This window comes from Girardinichthys multiradiatus, chromosome 10, assembly GCF_021462225.1.
Source record: "Girardinichthys multiradiatus isolate DD_20200921_A chromosome 10, DD_fGirMul_XY1, whole genome shotgun sequence".
NCBI classification, from domain to species: Eukaryota; Metazoa; Chordata; class Actinopteri; order Cyprinodontiformes; family Goodeidae; genus Girardinichthys; species Girardinichthys multiradiatus.
The window spans coordinates 6,634,122-6,654,860 of NC_061803.1; the positions used below are offsets into that span (position 1 = coordinate 6,634,122).

Sequence of the window (20,739 nt, forward strand, 5' to 3'; positions counted from 1 at the left end):
TCTAATGCTTAATTTTAAATCAGGGGGCAACTCTCTTCTCTGCATACCTTTTCCTGGGGTGCGGCTCTGAGCTGTGACCTCCCCCGTTGCGCTACAGCGAGAAGGAGCTGTTCCAAATATGGACTTCCTGCTCTTTCCTCGGTCCTTCCCTCTACCGGAGCCAGATGGAGACAATGTAGACAGACCTGCATCCCCATACATAAGAGGGAGACAGAAGGGACATATTTAACAATAAACAGTGAACCATAGGTATCTCTCTTCATTCTTCGCACCTTCTCACACCGGGTTAAGATGTCCTCATAGCATCCTATTTTTCTGCCTAGGAAGTCCTTTAACAAAAATATTGCCAAGATATCAGCATGACGAGCAATGGTTTCCCCAAAATCTAGGGCAATTTCCCTATAAATGTGGGAGGTTTCTACAACTTCACCATGAGTTTTAGCCTTATTGTGGAGGACAAAATGTCAAATAAAAGTTTCATCAGCTTGTCAGCAGTATGAGGCAATTTAAGCCAAAGAGGGGTTTGTGAAAAAACAAATGCAGTGCATCACCTTCTGTGTCATTTTGCTCAAAAATGTTATACTTGTGCTGTACTCAGTGCAGCACATGGATTTCACCAAGTACAGAAGAACTGATGCACACAAAACCCAGAACAGATTTCTTTTTAAGTTCACACTGAGCTGATGACAAACAGGATCTGAAGCCTGAGGTAGTTTTCTGCGAATCAGATTGTGACTGTTGTAAAACTACAATATAAACCCTGTGGTTGATTATCTTCCTCCTGCCTCCTCATTGTTAGATACAAGGCCCGGGGTTCTTTTTGACTATGTGACAACTAGATTTAGTCAAATTCCCTCTGTGTCCAAGCAACCTGCCCATATGTGTATCTTCGAAGTGTGCACACTTCTCTACAGTTTGGAGTCCTACACCACAAGCATAGTTTTCACCAGTCTAATCTGCCTGGTGAGATCATTTTTGTTGTCTCACTTTGGCCTTAAATTTGTTTTGAAAAATAAATATTTTATGAAAATTCTTCCCACTCAGATTTGAGTCAAAGTGGATTCTTATTTTTGTTTGTTTTCTGATTTCTTTTTTTTTTTTTTTTTGCATAACAGCCCATACTAATTATCTCAAAACGTGAGGAATAGCAGAAAATGGAGCATAACACTAAACGTGTTTAAATGTGTTATTAAAACTGATCAAAATACATTCAATATGTCAGATAAAACATGTTGGCTTTTAATAAATGCTAAATATTTTATGTGATTTATATATTCGCGCACAGTTTTGGGCCTAGGGTGAACACTCGGGACGGCACAGGAAAGCACTGGATCCACTGTCTTTTAGCCAATGATGGTGCTTCCTTTCTCATATCCTAGTCTCTGGAAACTACACAAATAAAATACCAGTGGAAACATAGGCGGGTTTATCAGGGCATATGTCATTTACAGAACAGGGATTCAGACATAAAAGAGCCCACTAAAAATATTTGAGATACATTGCAGTGAGGAATGAAGACAGATTCCTCTGAAGATGAAATAAGCAACATCATGAAAGCTTAAACAAAAACAAAGTCAAACGTTCGGGTCTGAGGAACTGAGGATAAACTCAAGTTATTGAAGTTAAACTCTTAAGTCTAAAAGGAGGAGGCAAGTGGAGAGTAAGAGTAGATAAGAGCCTTAGAATTTAGTTTACCTACAATGGAGAGAAGAACATTTTAAAAACATTTTCTTACAGCGCAGTAAAACTAACTGTGGTGTGAACATGTTCTACAGAAAACCGAAGCATAATAAAGCGACCACATTTTCCCAAGGGGGGATGGGGAATCATGAGCTTAGTGGGTGTTAACTGTGGGATAGTAAAAGAATTGTAAAAAAAGAGTACTATTTACTTATTGAAACAACATAAAAAGCAAGAATGCAAATGAAATCTTAATCTAGATGAATAGAATATAATTGAATCATCCCTCATTGGGAAAATGCAACATTATTGTAAATACCAGGAGAGCAGGGATAACTTCACAGGGAAATGCAGAATGAGATTGAAAGAGAAGACGTGTACCAGAAACCTAATAATTTTCTGGGGTGAGAAGACTGAAAAGTAAAACCATACCAGGAAACTTTACAGCCTGGCAGTAGATGATGAGGTCAGAGAGCTCCTGGGCTATTTGTCGGCTCTCCTTCTTGTTCTGAGGAAGGTAAAACTCCTCACCCAGCTCCATGTCAAACACCTGTAGGTTCAGGCAAACATTAAAAAATACGAAGTTAAGTTACAGATAAACAACAAATACAAGTAGGTTAACATTCAAATGTATTCGAATTAAGGTCCATAGGTGAACTACACTTTTATTCTTAACTCATACTGACTATTTGTTTTATTTGAAATACTGTACCAGCACAGTAAAGAAAAAATAATAAATGAGTAAGTTGGTTTACCACTTTAGGATCCTAACCTTTCCTTTGCTCTGCATCATGTTGTAGGCCTTCTTCGTCCTCTTCGGTATTTCATCGACACTTTGCTCCTCTTTGTCTGCTGCGCTCTTAGTATCAGGTTTGTCATCCAGGATGTTATCTGCAAAATAAAACAGAATATTAGAGAAATGAAACCTAATCAAATCTATTTTTTAAACTTTGAAGACTCATCTGTAAGCAAATGACTACTTGACTCGATCTCCTTTATTATTTTGGAACAAGCAGTACAAAACAACTCTTTTGGTATGAGTGATTGAACAAATGCAGATGATCAAATGAAAATGGATTATTTAAAGGACCGACTTTGTCAACAGGAAATCATCATCATAAAAGATACCTGAAAATCAAGCAAGTTAGCACCCAAACAAACTTGTATTTAAGCCCTTCTTTCTAATTAGGAACAGAATCTACACCAGCTGGGCTCACATGAAAATCAGTATGCATGAAGTTGTATATAAATTTGAGTATCTTCAATGCACACCCAGCACATCTCTCAAGATATACCCTGAATATAAAGCAGCACAGCAGGCAAGGCTGGATTTATTATATCTAAAGCAGAAAGTAAAACCTGAAAGAGTCATCAGCATCTTCACAAAACACTTCAAGGGTGGTGTCGACGACAATGATGATCACACCTCCTGTCATTCTGGACTGTCAGGTTTGCTTTTTAAAATTCACAGCTGTGCGGGATATCACCCGATTCTCTTGTGATTTAGAATGGGTAGAGAGAGCTCAGAGGCAGCTCGTCTTTGTGGGTTTAAGATGGAAATGTTTTGTAAAACAAGCTGTTGACTGAGGCATTGCTCTTAATAACTCTGTGTACTCTTTTTCTTTTCCATAGAAAGTACCGCTGACTCAGTGACTATGTACAGATGTATCTTTTTGCAGGACAAAACCTTGGCCAAACTATTTATTTTCATAGATATCGCCCCTTACTCAGTGTTGTGTCTCTTTGCCCCATTGCAGCCATTCACTGGGACATTTTGTGCCAGTAATTATGTATACTCCTTTTTTTCTATAGAAAGTACCCCTGGTTTAGTGCTTCCATGTTTTTTTCTGTTACCCTCCTCTCCTCTCAACCACTAGCCAGTTGAGGCAGATGGCTGTTTCCACTAAGCCTAGTCACCAAAACACATTACAGTCAGTGTATCAACCACCCAGACCTCTCAGGTCCTCTGGCTCAAATCTACTCTGCATACACAGAACCAGAACCAGAACCAAACATGGAGAAGCAGGTTTTAGTTCTTATGCTCCACTAATCTGGAATAAACTCCCAGAAAACTGTAAAAGCACTGAAACCCTAAGTTGCTTTAAATCAAGATTAAAAACGTATTTGCTTAGAGTGTCCTTTGATTGTGTAATCTAAACATTATTAAGTCTTCAGTCCAATTTTCCTTTCGTTTTCTTATCCATCATTCTATTCTCTTTATTTTTTTTAATTACCTCTGTTGTTTGATTTTCTGTATCATTGTAAAATTTTTCCGTATGTACAGCGCCTTGAGTGCCTTGTTGCTGAAAAGCGCTACATAAATAAACTTGACTTGACTAGTTCTTACAAGTTGTTCCTTTCCTCTTGTCACCCCATGCTTCACAATAAGAGATTCCTTTAAAGAAGGTGGCATTAACTGATGAACTGACTCTGGCTGCATTGCAAATTAATTTTAATTTATTTGGAGTGTATGTGATTGGATCTCAATCTGTCTATAATAGTTTGAATTGGAATGAATTGAGTGATTTAAAGTAATCGCTCTTCCTGTTAAACAGTGAATAAAGTGTGATTAAGTACATTTTTTTAGGAAGCAGAGTTTAATTTCACAAGCCACACGCAGGCCATGACCATAAGCTCAAGCCCTCTTGACTTATGCAACAATGATCCAAAGAACACCAATATGTGGACCTTAGAATGGCGCAAAAACTAAATAAAGGTTTTGGAATAGCCCAGTCAAATTCCACACCACAGTTCAATTGAAATGCTGTGGCATGTGCTTAAACAGTTTATCCACAGAGACTCTCCTATGTGACAAAATTAAAATGATTCTACAAAAAAAGTGGACCAAAATTTCTCCACAGCAAATTGAAGACTCAGAGACAGTTATCCCAAATCTGTGGTAGCATTTTTAAGTTTAGAGGGGCAATTATAATTATTATTTTTTACATAGGGACATATTGGTTTGAATAGCTTTTCCCTTATTAAATGAAATCATTGTTTATTTTCCTGAAGTTGTCTCTAAGTGGAAGCATTTAAGTGTGTCTAAAAAGCAAAAACAGAAGAAATCTGTGAAGGGGCAAAACACTTTATTAGTTTAGCATATCCAAACAGTGCTTTGAAATTGAGATTGCACGCAATAACATTAAAGTAACGACAGCGTATAAAAATTTTGGATAGCTCTAGTGTACATTAGAAAACCATTTAAAAGCAATTTACTACGGAGTTAACTAATAGAATCCTTTCGACTTAGAGGGGCTTACAAGCATCTCTGAAGCAAAAGCTCACAAAGATGCCAGCTTGAAAAGAAACATTCAAAACAATATCCCCTAACTCTAAAGAGAAGCAACAGCAGGGGTTTGTTTGTATTATCCCTTTCCTCCTACACAGAAATAAAAGCCAAAAACAGTAAAGAAGGAGGAAAAAACATACATAAGCTTAAACGCTTGAAGGATTAATATCTGGAAAAACTTGATTCCTAACATTTGGAATGTTCTTCGAAAATGGTTTCGCAACCAAGATGATGTTTAATGTCAGGCTGCAGACAGCAGCTGAAGAGGTGGGCCAAAGTGTGACTGGAGGGAGCTACTGTTCAACCAGAATTGCCAAATTAAAAGTGAAGTGTTTGTATTTGAAGGGCCAGCTGATGTCAGTACTAAACCTTATAATGTAACAGGGTGGAGCATTGTTTACTTGATTCAGCTAAATGTATTGGTTAATATTTCTGTGCAAGTCTTGCAGAAAGAGCAAAACTGGCCTACTAAAGGTCTATGATTGGTGCATTTGTCAGACAGGGATGAGCAGGGAATAGCAAAGGGCAGTGCTGGGGCTGGGACCAAGACAGGGTAGTTTCCCCTGGTTTGTTGCTCAGTGCAGGGGCAGTGCAGGGCCTGAGAAACCAGATGGCTTTGTTTTGTTTCCTTGATGAGTCTGCCCAGCCCCTGGCGAGGTCACAGACAAATACAGTATGAAGGGAAGGAGGAAGGGGGATCTTATCTTTGTGGGACAAAGAGTAACTCTACACGCAGCATTATGCTTTGATAACTGTAAAGTTTATCGATAGACATCTGATTGTGATCTAATACACATATGCTTTAAGGCTAATCAATACAGATGTGCACAGTAGGAAGAAACACGGCACTGCATTTATACAGCTGTTATTCTGCAGGAAGATGAGGCCGCTTCACGTGGGTAGTCCAAACAAAAAAGTCTTAAAGAAACCTGAAGAAAGCTCAGATCAATGTTTGGTGAATGTGTTAAGGCAGAAAAAAAGTCTCAGATTTTTCTACACGCAGTGTTCACATATATTTGGTCTGCGGTGGACAAAAGCGTTAATAAATACAGCACATAAAGATTCCAATGTTCAGAAACTACACAGTGGTTGCACAGCAGCGGTACATAACAGCAAACAATTCTGATGTCACTGAATAATGAACTAAAGCAACAAACAGTTGTCTCTAAGCTGAGGTGTTGTACAATCTGCAAATATTGGGTTGCTCATGTTTAAGGAGATTGGAAATGTGTTGCAGGAGGGGTTGACAGTTCAACCTGTTTGCGTCACATTATTTTCTATTACTGTCAAACATCAAATCTTATAAAAAAAAATGTCACTATGAAACAGATTGATGTGCTGGTTCCCATGCCAGAAAGCTACATACAGCAGAGCAAGACCTTTGCTCCACACAAGCAGAAAGCAAGCAGCAATAACAGCAATAATCACTAATGCACTTTTTTATGCCAGTGTTTTAGTCTGTAGTCATTCTGCAGTAGCATAAAAGCACTGAGAGTCAATTGTCACCAGATAATCATAGTATCCTGTTAAAACACACTAGAGTTTTAGTGTAATTATCTGAATGAAGTATTTTGTGCAGCTTTTGATCTTTTGTGTTCATACCCCCTCCAACCTTTGCCACGTAACAACCACAAACCTGAATGTTTCTTACTAGTATTGTTTGTTATAGACCAACAAACAAGATGGCTAAGTGGAAGGAAAAATACACAAAGTTTTCAAAACTTTTTTAGAAATTAAAATCTTCAAAGTGTGTCGCTTGCATTTGTATTCCGCCCCTTTTACTCTGATATCCCTACATAGAATCCAGTTATTTCCTGTCACTACTGAAGAAAGCATCCCCACAGCATCATAAGGCCACCATCATGTTTCACTATGTTAAGGTGGGTTTAGTGTATTATATAGAGGTGGTTTTTCACCATAAATGGTGCACAGCATTGCGACCAGACCAACTACTTTCACATGTTTACAGTGTCCAGTGCCTAGCTTAAGGGAAAATAGAAACAGGACATTAGATACCTTTCTTTCATCAATGGATTTCTTCTAGCTACTTTTTCTATGACAGCCAAAGTTATGGAGTGCACAACATTTCCACCTGAGCTATGGATCTCTAAATCTCCACCAGAGTCACCATGGGACTCTAGGCTGCATCTCTAATTAATGCCCCTCATCCCAAGCTTGTCAGTTTACCTGGATGGCTATGTTGGGCATCTTGAAGTTATGCCATACATTTACATTTTCAGATTATGGATTTAGCATCTGTGAGATGTTCAACGCTTAGGATATTGTTTTATAATCTAAATTCTCAATAACTTTATTCCTGACCTGTCTGCTGTGTTTCTTGGTCTTATTGATACTGTTTGTTCACTAATGTTTTCTAACACACCTCTGAAGCCTTCACATCATAGCTAGATTTATACTGAACTTAAATTAAACACATTTGGATCCTTTTTATTAATATGGTAACTTTTGAATGCAACTGGTTGCACTCCCTGTTTTTAGGGGTATCAGAGTTCAAGAGAGATTTTTTTGCTAAGAAATTAGAATTGTTCACTTCACAATTGCATAGTATCTTGTTTTGATGCATAATTTTAAACACTGACAAAATGCATGACAGTTTGTGGTTGTAATGGGACAAAATGGAAAAAATGATTAAGGGATATAAATACTTTTGCAAGTCTCTGTATTTTACAAAAGACTGATGGTTCTTTCTCAAGAAGAAAGACAAACTTTCAGAAAGAAGACCAGCTTCCACTGCACAACAATTACAGAAAAAACACTAAAGCTCAAAGAGGCACATCAGGGCATTTACCTTCAAGGCCATATGAGGCTGTAGAGGATGTGAAGACATCAGCTAAGTGGAAACAATGCAAGAAAAAAGGAAAATGAAACAAAAAAGAAAAAAGTGTCAACAAAACACATTAAGCTGTTAAAAAGAGGAAGGACAGAATAAAGTTGTGAACAGAAAGTGAATGAAAGGAAACAACATAAAGTTTAAGTGGAGTATTCAAGTTCGAGAGTACACTGAAATCCCATTGGACCTTTTTTATTGAGTCCAGCTTTGGAGTTAGTTTTCCCCATTTCAAATCACAGTTATTCTCACCATCTGATAGAGACTCATAATCATAGTCATATTCATCTTCTTCTTCCTCCTCTTCCTCATTGGCATGGCTGTTAGGGGAAGAAAGCCCTGGTGATCCGTTGCTTGCCTGGGCTTGCAGGTGGGCCAGCTGGTGAGCCTGTGAAAGAGTTTAAAAATTTCTTTTAAATATATATACATGGACAGTAACAGAAGAATGATCTATGCCTCTCTGAGCATTTTAAACATAAAAGCTGTTATCCACAGAAGATGCACAGTCTAAATGGTTGTTTTCGCTAAATAGAAACACTGCATTGATCTGAGTACATTTGCATCTATTATTCATGTCTCACAGCACTCTAAATGATCACCGGTGCTAAATATATAATAAACCAAAGCAACCAGGAGGTTCCTTAGCAGAAACACTTCTAGGAAATATAAATTATGCAAACATGTGGATGGGAGATGTTTTATCCCAACCTTCTGCTTGAGGATGTCCACCGGTGCCTGATGAGCTTTGAGCTTCTTGTTCTTAAGGAGGATCTTCCCACGCAGCTGCAGCAGGGATGGCAGGTGAGGGTCATCGCTGAAGTCGCTCTCAAACAGGAAGCGGGTCACGAGACGTTCCCCAAACACGGTCTAATGGAAAAACCATTCAAATATGATGGATGACATAAGCATGATCTTTTCATTTGAAAAGATGTGTCATGTGGAAAGGATGGAAGTAAAAATCTGAAGTAGAAAATTAAAGTGTCTTTATCAATTCAAAACACTGCAAGTAAAACAAACAAGACCATGGTGATGTAAGCTGCCAAGGGGCACAGAGCTGTTTGAACTTGAAAGGCTGCAATTTATCAAGATGGCTAGGAGCGGGTCTCCAAGGAGGAGGAAATGATGTGAAGTTTTCTTAGATGAAAGCATGATGATATTCCACGATTTAGATGTATTTCCTTGGACGTGCACGACTTAGAGTGGACAGTTAGCTGAAGATTAGAACAATCAAGCTTCTGCTCAGACGACTGCAAGCTTAATGTTCATAACAGCAGAAAAAAGCTGATGATTGAAAACATATGTAAAATGTTAGATCATGACTAAGAAAGGTTTAAACAAATTGCCATTGAGGACAACTGTAGGTGTCTGGAGTTCCCTAAAGCTAAACCTAGCTCAACCTAGGATGCATATTTCATTAAGGGTTATAACTGTGGTAATATACAGGGTTGGCCAGAAACCTGGATACACTCATTATTGGCATAAATCGGGGCTTTTAATGTTGCATTTGAGCAATTCTTTGTCCAACATAGTAAGATCATACATCAAAATAATTGATTGAATTTTAAAAACAAGAAACAAAGTCAAAATGATGTTTGTCTGTTTCATCCATTCTTGTCCTGAAGAAAAATGATGAAACTGGACATAAGCCTTTATTATTCCACCCACTTTGTGCAACCAAGTAATAAAAACGTAAGCGAAACAGTCTGCAGTATAATGCTGCCGCCACCATGTTTGACAGTATCTACAGTGTTTTTAGGTTTGACAGCCTTACCTCAACTCCATCAAACATTCTTCTTGACATTGTGGCCAAACCTTTCAGTTTTTGTCTTCTATCACGATAAAACCTATCACAAGAAGACATGTGGCCTGTCCATGTGGGCACCTTCAAATTCAATGAATGTTAATAGTGTTGAATTAGCAGCAGGTGCTTACTGTTTTGGCTTCAGCCTTGGTGATTCCTGGATTGGTCTTGATCATTCTAACTAATTTACTTTTGTCAGAGGGTGACAGTTTGCGTCAGATGAGTGAAACTTTGACACACTTGGGTGTTCCAACAGAACAATGAACCCAAACACATCTAAACTGTTTGGTATACAACAGAATAATGTTAAGCTTGGAATAGCCCTAAACTGTATTGCTCAAAAACAGGCTGCATGCAAAAAAAAAAACAAACAACTAATTACATGAGATCTACCAATGCCAAACAACATTTAACTACATATCAGTATGTATATATTTGACCCATTGTGTATAATAGAAATTTCAACAAAAAAAAATCTAAATTCACCGCGTCTGTTTGTTGTATAATAAAACGCATCATTAAAAGCCCAAAATTAATATGACATACATGCCAATGATGACAGTATTTCAAATTCTGACCCGTACTGTATGTATCTATTAATGGAAATAAAATGTTAATATTTTTAGTCTTGGTTACTACTCAGGTATCAAAAAAAAAAAAAAAATTATTAAAGGTCTCAGACATAGCGTCCCGTCATACCTTGAATATTTCAGCCATCTTACGCTGCTGCAGAAGGGAGCAGTGGTTCTCTATGGACAATATAACTGGCATGTCAGAGTTGACAAATGCAGACCGATTTATTGCTTCCACCACGTCCTGAGGGGTCAATAAAAGAGGACTTCTTACAAACAGCACTCCAAATAAAACTAAATCAGAATTTATTGAAACTGTTATTTGGGTTACAGCTTCAAATTAAAAATAAAATAAATAAAATAAAATAAATATCTGAGAAATTAGATTTAAATAAAGATTTAAATAAGATTAGATTTAAATAAGATTCACCAACAGGAACTCAATAAACTAGTAAAATAGTTCTAAAGTCAGACTTTTGTCAAGTTCCTCTGTTGTCAAGGAAATTGAAGCAAGTCATTGAATGATATGTCTTAAATCAATTATAATATGCATGAATGTTTTCTAACCTTAAAGGGAATTTTAGTGGTGAGTGTGTGTCCATGGTAAATGACTGGCATGCCGTCATCTCCATCCCAGCAGTCTAACTCCACACTCCTACAGCCTTGAAGCAGAACCTAAATATCACAGCATTTACAAAAACAAATGAACTTCTGAAATAAAAAGCTGAAGATCTTGACATTCTAGGTGAAATTTATATTTAACAGTGTGTCTTACATGGCTGTAAAGCTCAACAGAGGACTCTCCTTTGAGCTGATGGCCAGTCAGGTAGGTGTTGTGAGAAGACTCAATGTAGTAATATGACAGAGGGTACTGCAGCTCCTCTGGATTCATCTGAGATTCCTCATTACGAGAAGCAAAATTGTCTTTGTCCATCAGGAACCTGGTCCAGACAGAGAGAAACAATTTAATATTAGATTTTTAACCAAGTATTGTATAATAAAAGCAGAAATATTCATACCTCTTAAATAGTTTCACATTTTAGAACCACAACCCTGATGTATTTTAATAGCATGTTATGTCACATATTAACACAGAGTAGGGCAGAACTATGAAAGGGGAGGATTATACATGGTTTTCAAAAAGTTTAGCAAACAAAAGTGACAGCTTGGCATAGATATTTATTTTGGTTTGTTTTAACCCCAAAAGTCTATATATACACAAAAATCATTTTAGATTTTAATTTGTAAAAAATATTCAAAACTACATGTCTCTTTTCCTCCTATTTAGAATCAGGTACTACTTTGTGTTGGTCTGTCACCTAAAATTCCAAAAAAATACATTGTTTGCAGATGTGGCAAGAAAAAATGTGGAAAAGTTGAAGAGGAATGACTAACAGTGGCCAGTTTTAGTGTTTTGTTTGGACCGTATTTTCTAACCAGGTTCAAGTTTAGTATGTCCTTTGTGTAATACCTTGCAAAACCTTCAAATGACATCCAACCCATTTGTCTCATGGTGGATGAGGGCTCAAATTTCTGCAAGAGAAAAAATAGTGGAAACAAATTCTCAATTTTAGTTTCTTGTGACTTGGGTTTATTCTGTAATCTATAAGGTGTTGTTTTCCACCCTGTTCCAGACTTTTACCTGTATAATGCTGAGGATCTCATCATAGCTCAGGTACTCTCTCTGACAGTTCACTAAAAAGTCATTGAGCTGTGGTATAGCCAATCCCAAAACACCTAACGATGCGTTCTCCACCCCTGTGCCATTCGTCACAATGCTGGCTGCCGCGATTGCATCTGAAATCTGCTTCTGGTTGTCTGACATTAAATGCCTCGTCCGGATAAACAGGCCAAGATCAGATCCATTCCGGGTTAATAAGTCTGAAGAGCAGACAAATAGATTAGGAGCTGGGACAGAAAGAGGGTATGTAAGCATGATTAAAAATTTTTTTGTTTTTACCGAGGTCTGGCTGTAGTCCTGTGTCTTTGTCATCTATCCTGAGGTTGGTGTAGAGAGGGGAGGATTCTGGACAAGAGCGACTGCAGGGCACAGCGAAGGTGTCAAACAGTTCTTTCAGGTCCTTCCTGCTTCGGATGCTATGGAGAAAACAAATAGATGAATGTAGTCCTATTCTTGCGAACATCGACTCACAGACTAGTTAACCTGATTGCCTTTAAACTGTGAAAGCAATTTGAGTAAAAAAAAATAACTAAAAAAAAAAAGTTAAGTAATTATACTCATGGTTACACGATGCAGTAATATGAAGAAAATGTGTCTAATCTAAAATGTTGTTCCTCTTTCCTTGTTTGTTTAAGCATGCCTTTATATTCAACCCCCCTTAATCTGATATCCCTAAATAAAATATTCTCAAACCCACTTCCTTTAAAAGTCACCTTTTAAGTTAATAGAATCCGCCTGTGTGTAATGTAACCTCAGTATAAACCCAGATGTTCTGTGAATGCCTCCGAGGTTTGTGAGAGAACATTAGAGAAGAAACAGCATTATGAAGACCAAGGAACTCTGGATACAGAGCTGCAGAGATCCACTGTTTAGCTGGGATAATATGCTGACATGACAACTATTAGTGGTGCACTCCAAAAGTCTGGCCTTGATGGAGGAGTGGCATAGACAAAGCCATTACTGACAGACAACAGAAGAAAGACGAGTTTGCCATTTGCTATGCAGCTGACACTGCAAAATGTGGAAAAAGGTAAGTGATCCAGTCAGGTGGGACCAGACTACTACTACTCTGTGTTGGTCAATCACAAAATCCCAACAAAATACAATGACATTTGACAAAATGTGAAAAAGTTCAAAGAGTAGAAATACTTATCCAATGTACAGTTCATCAACAGCCCTTCCTATTTAGCCCTAGACTTCAAAAAGGGGTTCATTTATAATGTTTCCACATCCCATCTATTTAATCTGTTTCTGACCTTGAGCCATGAAGGCAGTAAAATAGTACCTTAACTTGGTTGTTAATATAGACAGCAGAATTTAAAAGGGTAGACAGAAGATGAGAGAATACCTCACAATCTTGAAAATGTAGGAGGACTGTTACAAGAAATGCTTATCAGGGCACAGTTTTTCTTTCTATTCATTGAAAAGAGAAAAATGTTGATAAGCAAAATAAATTACAGACCAGAATCTTTTGAAAGGTCCCTAAACATGATAACTATGAGATACATTTATTGTGGAAGACTGCCTTTATGCACATTTGATAAGAACATAACTATTACATAACAGCAGGGAGTTAGATACTCCTGTCAACATATTTAAACAGTATATAAATTTAGCACAGGACACAACTGAATGCTGAGTTATATTTTATCCCATGTTTAAACCACTGTGGAAAGGCTAAAAAGGGGACATTAGCACAGCATTAAAACTCCATATTAAAGCGAGAGAGGTATTTTATTGATTTCAACAGTAATCCATGTCAAAGATACCTGAACGACTTGAAAAGCTCAACAAATTCGATGAAGCCCATGGTGCTGTCAGAAATCATGAGATTCTGGAAGCCCCTGAAACAGCCTTTACCTCTGCCGTGCCACGATCTGCTGCTCCAAGCCCTGCAAATTACAAACAGAAAGAAAATATAATGACCGGAATAAAACGAATAGTCTTCAAATATACCAGTGAGGACTTAATTGTTATTTTTATTTATGTTTTGCTTTTTATACCCTGGTTGTGACTTGGAGGTTCCTGACAGGATTGGAGATGATTGTGGGCGGGAGTGGTTAGACCCGGCCATGCTGGAAGAAGAGGACGATGATGAGGAAGAGTTTAGCAACCCAGAGCCCTTGTTGGATGATAGGGAGAATGGTCCAGGGAAGCTGTCATCTGCAGAGTTGATGAACACATCTTACATATAGTTTTCTCAAAATTAATTTTTTGAATTCTTATTCTTAATGAATCCCAGTTAGAATCCACACACATTTATCAGGCTTGTATCTGGCTTACTTTCGTTTCTCTGAGTTTAAATCTGTTCAGAAAGTCTCACCTGGATCTTCTTGGTCAATGCTGTCAAACTCCGGACCATTTCGATATAGACCTTCCTTACAGCTACGTGTCTTCCTGGATACCATCTCATCATCAGTGGCATCCCCACTGTCTCCCTGAAATTCGTGCAGCAAGACTTTCATTAATAAAACTGAACATTTGCACTGGAGTGCTTTTATAGGCAACTTCCATTGTAGGAAGTGTTTTTTCTGGCCTTCTGAACTTGAACTTATAGTTAAATTACTGTGAATCTGAGTTATGCATGATTTGTTAAAGATACATTGGGAAAAGGTAAAACACACAAAACATCTTTGTACTGACCCTTACAAGAACCTTCTTTTTCTTCTTGGACCTGTCATTAATGCTCAGTGGACTGTTTTTCTGATTACTTTGCTTCTCCACAGCACCTGTGCCCATGTTCCACCTCCTCCCACCAAACAGCTCAATGGCCTGGGCTAATGTGGGACCTTCGTACCTGCCTTCCTCCTAAATTTGCATAGACATAAAGTAGACCAACAGAACGATACGTTAAAGTAACATTTGTAAGATCAGTGAAAGATGAACCTAAATTATTCTTCTTTTTGAGATGTTGCCATATAATACCATTATGAAATAAATCTGACATGTAAAACCAAGCAGAATTGACTTTTCCTGAAACAGAATGAACAGATATAAACAGACAGAGATACATTGTCTTGCAATAGAAACCCTTGAACCTCTTCACATTTCGTCAAACATCTTTTTTAGTGGGATTTTATAGGATTGACCAATACAAAGTAGTAAAAAATTGTGAAGTAGAAGGAAAATGATACATGGTAATTAAATTCCACGCCCCTGAGTTAACACTTTGTAGAAACAAGTTTTGCTCTATTCGCTTTTCAGCCCAGAGACTAAATATTTTGGACAGCGTCCGTGAGCATCAGTTTTCAACTCTTGCCACAGATTATCAGATTGGCTCTGGGCTTTGACAGGGCCATTTTAATGCGTAAATTTGCTTTGACTGGGCTGTACAGGGCCATGGCTTGTGTAGAAAGACGTACAGGAATGCCCTGTATCTCCATCCATTTTTTTTTCCGTAATTCTGACCAGCTTCCCTGTCCCATGTGTAGAAAAACCATCTCCACAATGACATGATGTTGCCACCTCCATGTTTCCCAGCAGGCATTTTGTGCCCCTTTTATACGTGCACTGTTAAATTTTTTGCATGTATGGTGGTTTGAATATAGTCCAAAAAGTTTGGTTTTTGTCCCAGCTGACGAGAGCACCTTCCACCATTTGTTTTCTAGCTTGCTATGACCGTCTTTCAACAATGGCTTTCTTCTTGTGACTCCTCCATCAAGTCTGGACTTTTGGAGTGCACGACTAATAATTCTCATATTGACATATTCCCAAATTCTAATAAATTACTAAAAGATTTTTGTGATTCTAACATGCTAAAATGTGGAAAGGTTTAAGGTGAATACTCCTGCAAGGCAATGCATGGTACATCATGAGGGACATCAGACTCTTATGGGAAAAATGTATTGACCATTCATACCGATAGTTCAGTTTGTACAGTTATTAAGGATACAATTCTAGTTTAGAATTCACCTGATACAAGCTAACATACTGCCTCCTCAGCCACTGCAATCTTTGGTCGGGAAACTTCTTCAGTTTCCTGGTTGCGTTCACCAGCTCTGACAGGCCCTTATGGAGAGTTTGTGCAGTGTAATTGGGTGCCACAAAGTGCAGAAGTCTGACAGCACAAGTAAGGAAATTGGTTCAAGTTTTAAATACATCGCAAGGTGTTTTGGCAAAAAAGCAGTGTTGCAGCGAGCTGGTAGTAAACACACACCAACCTGTTGTCAGTAGTGCTGAGACCGTAGAGCAGAGTCAGACCGTTTTCCTCCACCGTCATTTGGCTCAGCTTGTTTTGCAAACAAACAGCGTGAACATCAACCCCCTGATGGCCCAGAAACACTGCCTACAGATTCACATAAACAGCATGAGTACAAACTACCAGAGTTGCATGTAATTCAAACACAAAACAAGTTCCTAAGAGAGTTTTTTTCAACAAACCTTCACCACTCCGAGGTCCAACAGGCCTTCTGCTAACCCAGGCACCACGCTGTGTCCTAACCCGGGCAGGTGCTCTGTGGAGGAAGCTCCTCCACTTTGAGGTTTACCTGACAAATATTTACAATATGTTGGAAATGTAGTCAAAGAAAGGGATTTAAGGATGCTCTGCAAAGCTGCAAACATTTACAACCAAGCTAAATGGTCTTTGTTGCAAATAAAAGGAACTTGGCAAACAAAATTTAAGTAAACAAATATAGACTCCATTTACAACATAATGGCACAGGAAATTATATTGTTTTACAGTAGAGAGCTCCATGTTAGATGTGTTTAAAGAACAATAAAGGAACCCAGGAAATGAAGATTTTCTGTTACATTATATTATTCTCATATTACTCATCATATACTCCTGAGAGTAACAAATATCGCTCAAGGTTAACCATACTACTGGAAAGTCCATATGCAACAAACCGTCTAGCTACTAACTCTTTAATATCACTATTTTGGTCAGCATAAATACAAACACTTGAGAATATCTACCCCAGATGAGTGTTGTGTTATCAGGCTGTAGTCGCAGTAGACAGCGAGCGCTGAGGTGGCTGTCCTGGTCGTAATGAATGACCGTAGCCCCCTGCAGCAGAAACTGGTGAACATCTGGTTGTAATGACAGTACATACCTAGAAAAGAAACACAAAAGAAACAATTTAACATCTAATAATGTCCCGCAACACGGGCAGTATTTTTATGTTTATTTCTTACCAGGGAATGAGCTCCGTGCCATGACTGAAAGCTTTGTGCGTCTCCTCGGTACCCTGAAACTCCACCTCTTTCACCACTGGTTCAGTGGACAAGTCACCATCAGAGTCCGACAAGTCTCCAACTGTGAACCTGTAGATACACACAATTTAAAGTGCTAGTGACACGCTTTTCCCACAAATGTAGAAATTGAAAGGAAACAACTTAATTGAAGCAACTGGGCAGTAAATGACATGATATAAAGATTAAAGACTTGATCAAATACAACTGTGACACAAAATAGGCATATTTCGATGTTAAGTCCAAAGTCTCCACTCATTCAATGTGTGAGCGTCAAACGGTTCTGGTAGAGGCCAAGTTGCGTTAAAAACAGCATGAATATGGTAAAACGGTGCATTGCTGATGGTGGCAGCAGTACTACGTAAGCAGCCGTTAGTCTGCACAATTCTGCTGCAGCGAAGAGGATAAGAGCTGCCTGGATCAGAGCTTGAGAACTGACGAGGGACAGATGAGCTGGTCCCACCAAGCACAACCAGGAGTGGTCGGAGTACATTTCAGCAAACTGCTTCAAAAAGAAACCTCTGAGATTGCAGGAAAAATTATGTCAGAGGTCGGGATATTTTCCAGACGAAGGAGAATGTTGAAGCAGAGTCTAGAGCCACGCTGTTCAGTGCATCTGATGGGAAAAGATCGCCAAAGAAAAGGTAGTTACTGCTGTTGCTAAACGGATCAAGGCTAAGCAGTTAAAAACACTTCTTTGTCACTAAAGTACATTTAGATATCAGCAGTTATTATTAATAATTAAAAATCTGAAATTATTATTTTCGTTATTAAGAATAATAATAATCAGGAATTTTTATTATTATTAAAATAAGATAAACTACACACGCATACAATATATTTAAATAAATGTTTCTCTAAAGATTCTAATATAAAGTTAAAAAAATGAACCACCAGGTAGTGTATTCAGTGCAGGATCAAGCAATAAAAGCCAGTAATAAATATGGTAGCAAGTCCAAAACAACTCATTCTGCGGAAGTTAAACTATTTCATTTTTCGTTTTATGCATCCAGACAATTTCATGTGTTTTGTTCGACTGCAGCAAAGCTATATTTGTTGCTTAATTTGGTGCATTTAATGTTTAATCGCTCAGTTTATAATATCTTAGTTAAACCAGTAACTGATCTAATGGAAACAACTGCTAATATATACACGTGTATATATAAATATATGTGTGTATTTATTAATATAGCAAGATCTAGTCCGTCTTTAGTGAATTATTTTGAAAATCCGGATGTTGTGCTCATTCTGTTTCTTGTTGTTGCGTGGTATGATTCATGCATGTTGATTCTGGACATTCTCCGGCATCCGGCAAAAACACTCTGGTCGAATTAGATGGCAGTCCGTACAGCGCAGCACTTGTGCTCAGCCATCTGATGACAGCTGACTCTGCTGCGTCTGTCTGTGATAGTGACTAAAATATATCTAAAGAAACATCAGATTTTTCGCTGCTGTCTGTATTGTCAAACATTTTAGCAGCAGTCAGTTTACCTGCAGAGTTTCCCCTTTGACGTCATAAAAGAGCGCAACAAAATCGCAAAGGAGTATTCTGGAAATGCCTTTTTAATTAAATTTATGACCATATGTCTCAACTGTTTCAGTGCCATGAATTTACTTTTTAAAATATTTTATCAATGTTTCCTTTCCATAAATGTAATTGGATTTATCATGAAAATCCTATGTCACATCATGGTTGCTGTGCATATTTAACTTATATTGTTTCAAAACTGTTGAAGCTTTTCAAAGCATGGCATTAGGTGCAGTCAAATAAGACATTAGGGGACCCCAAATGGCAGGTGCTAATTTCCGTGTACTATAAATAAATTGCACGTGCAATAAGTGGGCCTGTTGCGTGCTATTTTCAAAGATTGCGCATGCAATGGATAACAGGTGCAAAACAGATGCAGACCAACCTATGTAAATGAGGAAATTGCGTGTGCTACTGGTTGGAACAAGAAGAATGCAAACAGATCCTGTGCTGTGTTTCTAGAAATATGCAGGGATTGTAACGCAGCATCATAATATATTATCCAGTTGCTGATTTTTTTCTTATGTTCCGTTCGGCCCTTGCTTTTCTGGACTGTCACAGTTTGTTAACTTTTGTTGTGCTACTCATCTGCCCTGATGAGATTATTTCTCTTATCTTGCTTGACGTAACTCGCAACAAATTGGCCAATCAATATTAACAATATAAAATACAAATATGTCTGTTAATTAATTTGTCTCCCTTGATCTTTTAATTCTTTTTGGAGAGTTACCGAGTTTATCATAAACAGCCACAATATTTAAGCCTGAACGTAATATTAGCAACATAAAAACAGATTGTTGTAGGCGTTGGCAATCTGTATGTAACAGCTTTGCTAATTTTAAAACATAGCGTCAGATGACTGTCCTGCAAAAAAGTTAAATCGAACATTTAGGTACGTAAAAAATGACTTTCCAGTGATTTTACTAAATTCGTTTTGTTTGTTTTGTCAATATTTTAAAGATATACAACATGTTTGATTGCTTAAATTGTTTTTTAGTGACACAAAATAATTTTGTACTGCATAAAAAAAACCCTCCCCTGGCATATGTTTGCATTTAAACAATGTAATCAAACTGATGCAGCTCCGAATGCCCTGCAATGACATAACATTACTGTCAATAAAGCAATGTGTTTTGTTTAGTGACAAGGTCAAAGCATACAGTCTTTGTCACCACATGGAAAAGCTGCCTTAAAATGGTGATTTTTCACCTGCTAGCAAGTGATTTTAGCATCCAATTTGCAAATGAGGGATTTAATCTGCCTGTCATTATCATATGTTTTGCATATTCACGAAGGCAGACACGCTAAAAAGTTTGCATCCGAAGTTCCGGTGATTTTGCACACACAATCCGATTACCACCTCGTTTCTAGATCAGCTTTGCTGATGCAAACAGGTTTGCGTGCAGTTTTCTACACGCAAATCTTTTGAAGATCAGGCCCTAGGAGCATTTGAAGTCAGTTACAACAAATACACACTTAACTTACTAGGTTATACATGCAATACAGCACCATGCAATTGTCATTGCTTATTTCATGAAGGGCAAATATAATCATATTCCAGAACTTTAAAACATAAAAATCCTCAAAGAATAAATCCCCAAAAAATCTAAAATTGTTACTACATTGTTTTTCAAGGCAAATTATTATTCTGAGACAACAGCCTTTTGAGCCAGACATCTTTAAAAGGAGAAAGTGAACTTCCACATATGGAGGATTAAAACTGGCAACACAGAACAAGGATGGAGTGAGCAGATTTATGCTCCCTTTACGCACGTAAAAATGTCCGCCCGTTTCTAACATTTTCAAGCACCACTGCCCAAAACATTTATTAAGCTGGCGTGGCTGTTGGGTAATGTAGCAACTAGAGAGCAGCTCTGACCAAATTCAGATGAAAGTTTCAGGCAATAGGAAACATTGTGACAGTGGAAGAATGGAGCAGTTCTGCTTTTATTGTCTTATTGTGTTCCTTTCACGCTCAGCACATGTGATGTATGGAGCCACACTGGCCTGCTGGTTTACTATTACTGGTGTTATTGCTCCATTGGTTGTGTTTGGATACACCTCCGCGACTCCCTAACAACGGACTTCATATTTAACAATGAGTATTAATGGGCCTTTACTTTCCTTAAAGATCCTCTTTATGGCAA

At 37.9% G+C, this 20,739-nt stretch overlaps 1 protein-coding gene across 3 annotated transcripts in view; it reads right to left on the bottom strand.

Annotated features, from left to right (window-relative positions):
* The window catches only part of plce1 (phospholipase C, epsilon 1), a 131,991-nt gene that overhangs the window by 13,150 nt on the left and 98,102 nt on the right, over positions 1 to 20,739 (bottom strand). For 2 of the 3 annotated variants that reach the window (XM_047377258.1, XM_047377259.1), the window contains exons 15-34: positions 17,008 to 17,136; positions 16,789 to 16,925; positions 16,252 to 16,358; positions 16,032 to 16,156; positions 15,784 to 15,928; positions 14,515 to 14,679; positions 14,195 to 14,309; positions 13,875 to 14,034; positions 13,641 to 13,763; positions 12,151 to 12,287; positions 11,833 to 12,071; positions 11,662 to 11,723; positions 10,966 to 11,131; positions 10,758 to 10,865; positions 10,318 to 10,434; positions 8,526 to 8,684; positions 8,070 to 8,205; positions 2,453 to 2,571; positions 2,113 to 2,230; positions 48 to 185 (exon numbers count right to left, since the gene is read on the bottom strand). In XM_047377258.1, coding sequence (XP_047233214.1) covers positions 48 to 185; positions 2,113 to 2,230; positions 2,453 to 2,571; positions 8,070 to 8,205; positions 8,526 to 8,684; positions 10,318 to 10,434; positions 10,758 to 10,865; positions 10,966 to 11,131; positions 11,662 to 11,723; positions 11,833 to 12,071; positions 12,151 to 12,287; positions 13,641 to 13,763; positions 13,875 to 14,034; positions 14,195 to 14,309; positions 14,515 to 14,679; positions 15,784 to 15,928; positions 16,032 to 16,156; positions 16,252 to 16,358; positions 16,789 to 16,925; positions 17,008 to 17,136 — 2,705 coding nt within the window. Of the gene's footprint in view, positions 1 to 47; positions 186 to 2,112; positions 2,231 to 2,452; positions 2,572 to 7,778; positions 7,821 to 8,069; positions 8,206 to 8,525; positions 8,685 to 10,317; positions 10,435 to 10,757; positions 10,866 to 10,965; positions 11,132 to 11,661; positions 11,724 to 11,832; positions 12,072 to 12,150; positions 12,288 to 13,640; positions 13,764 to 13,874; positions 14,035 to 14,194; positions 14,310 to 14,514; positions 14,680 to 15,783; positions 15,929 to 16,031; positions 16,157 to 16,251; positions 16,359 to 16,788; positions 16,926 to 17,007; positions 17,137 to 20,739 lie in introns of all 3 variants that reach the window. The other variant, XM_047377257.1, reaches the window with a different exon arrangement.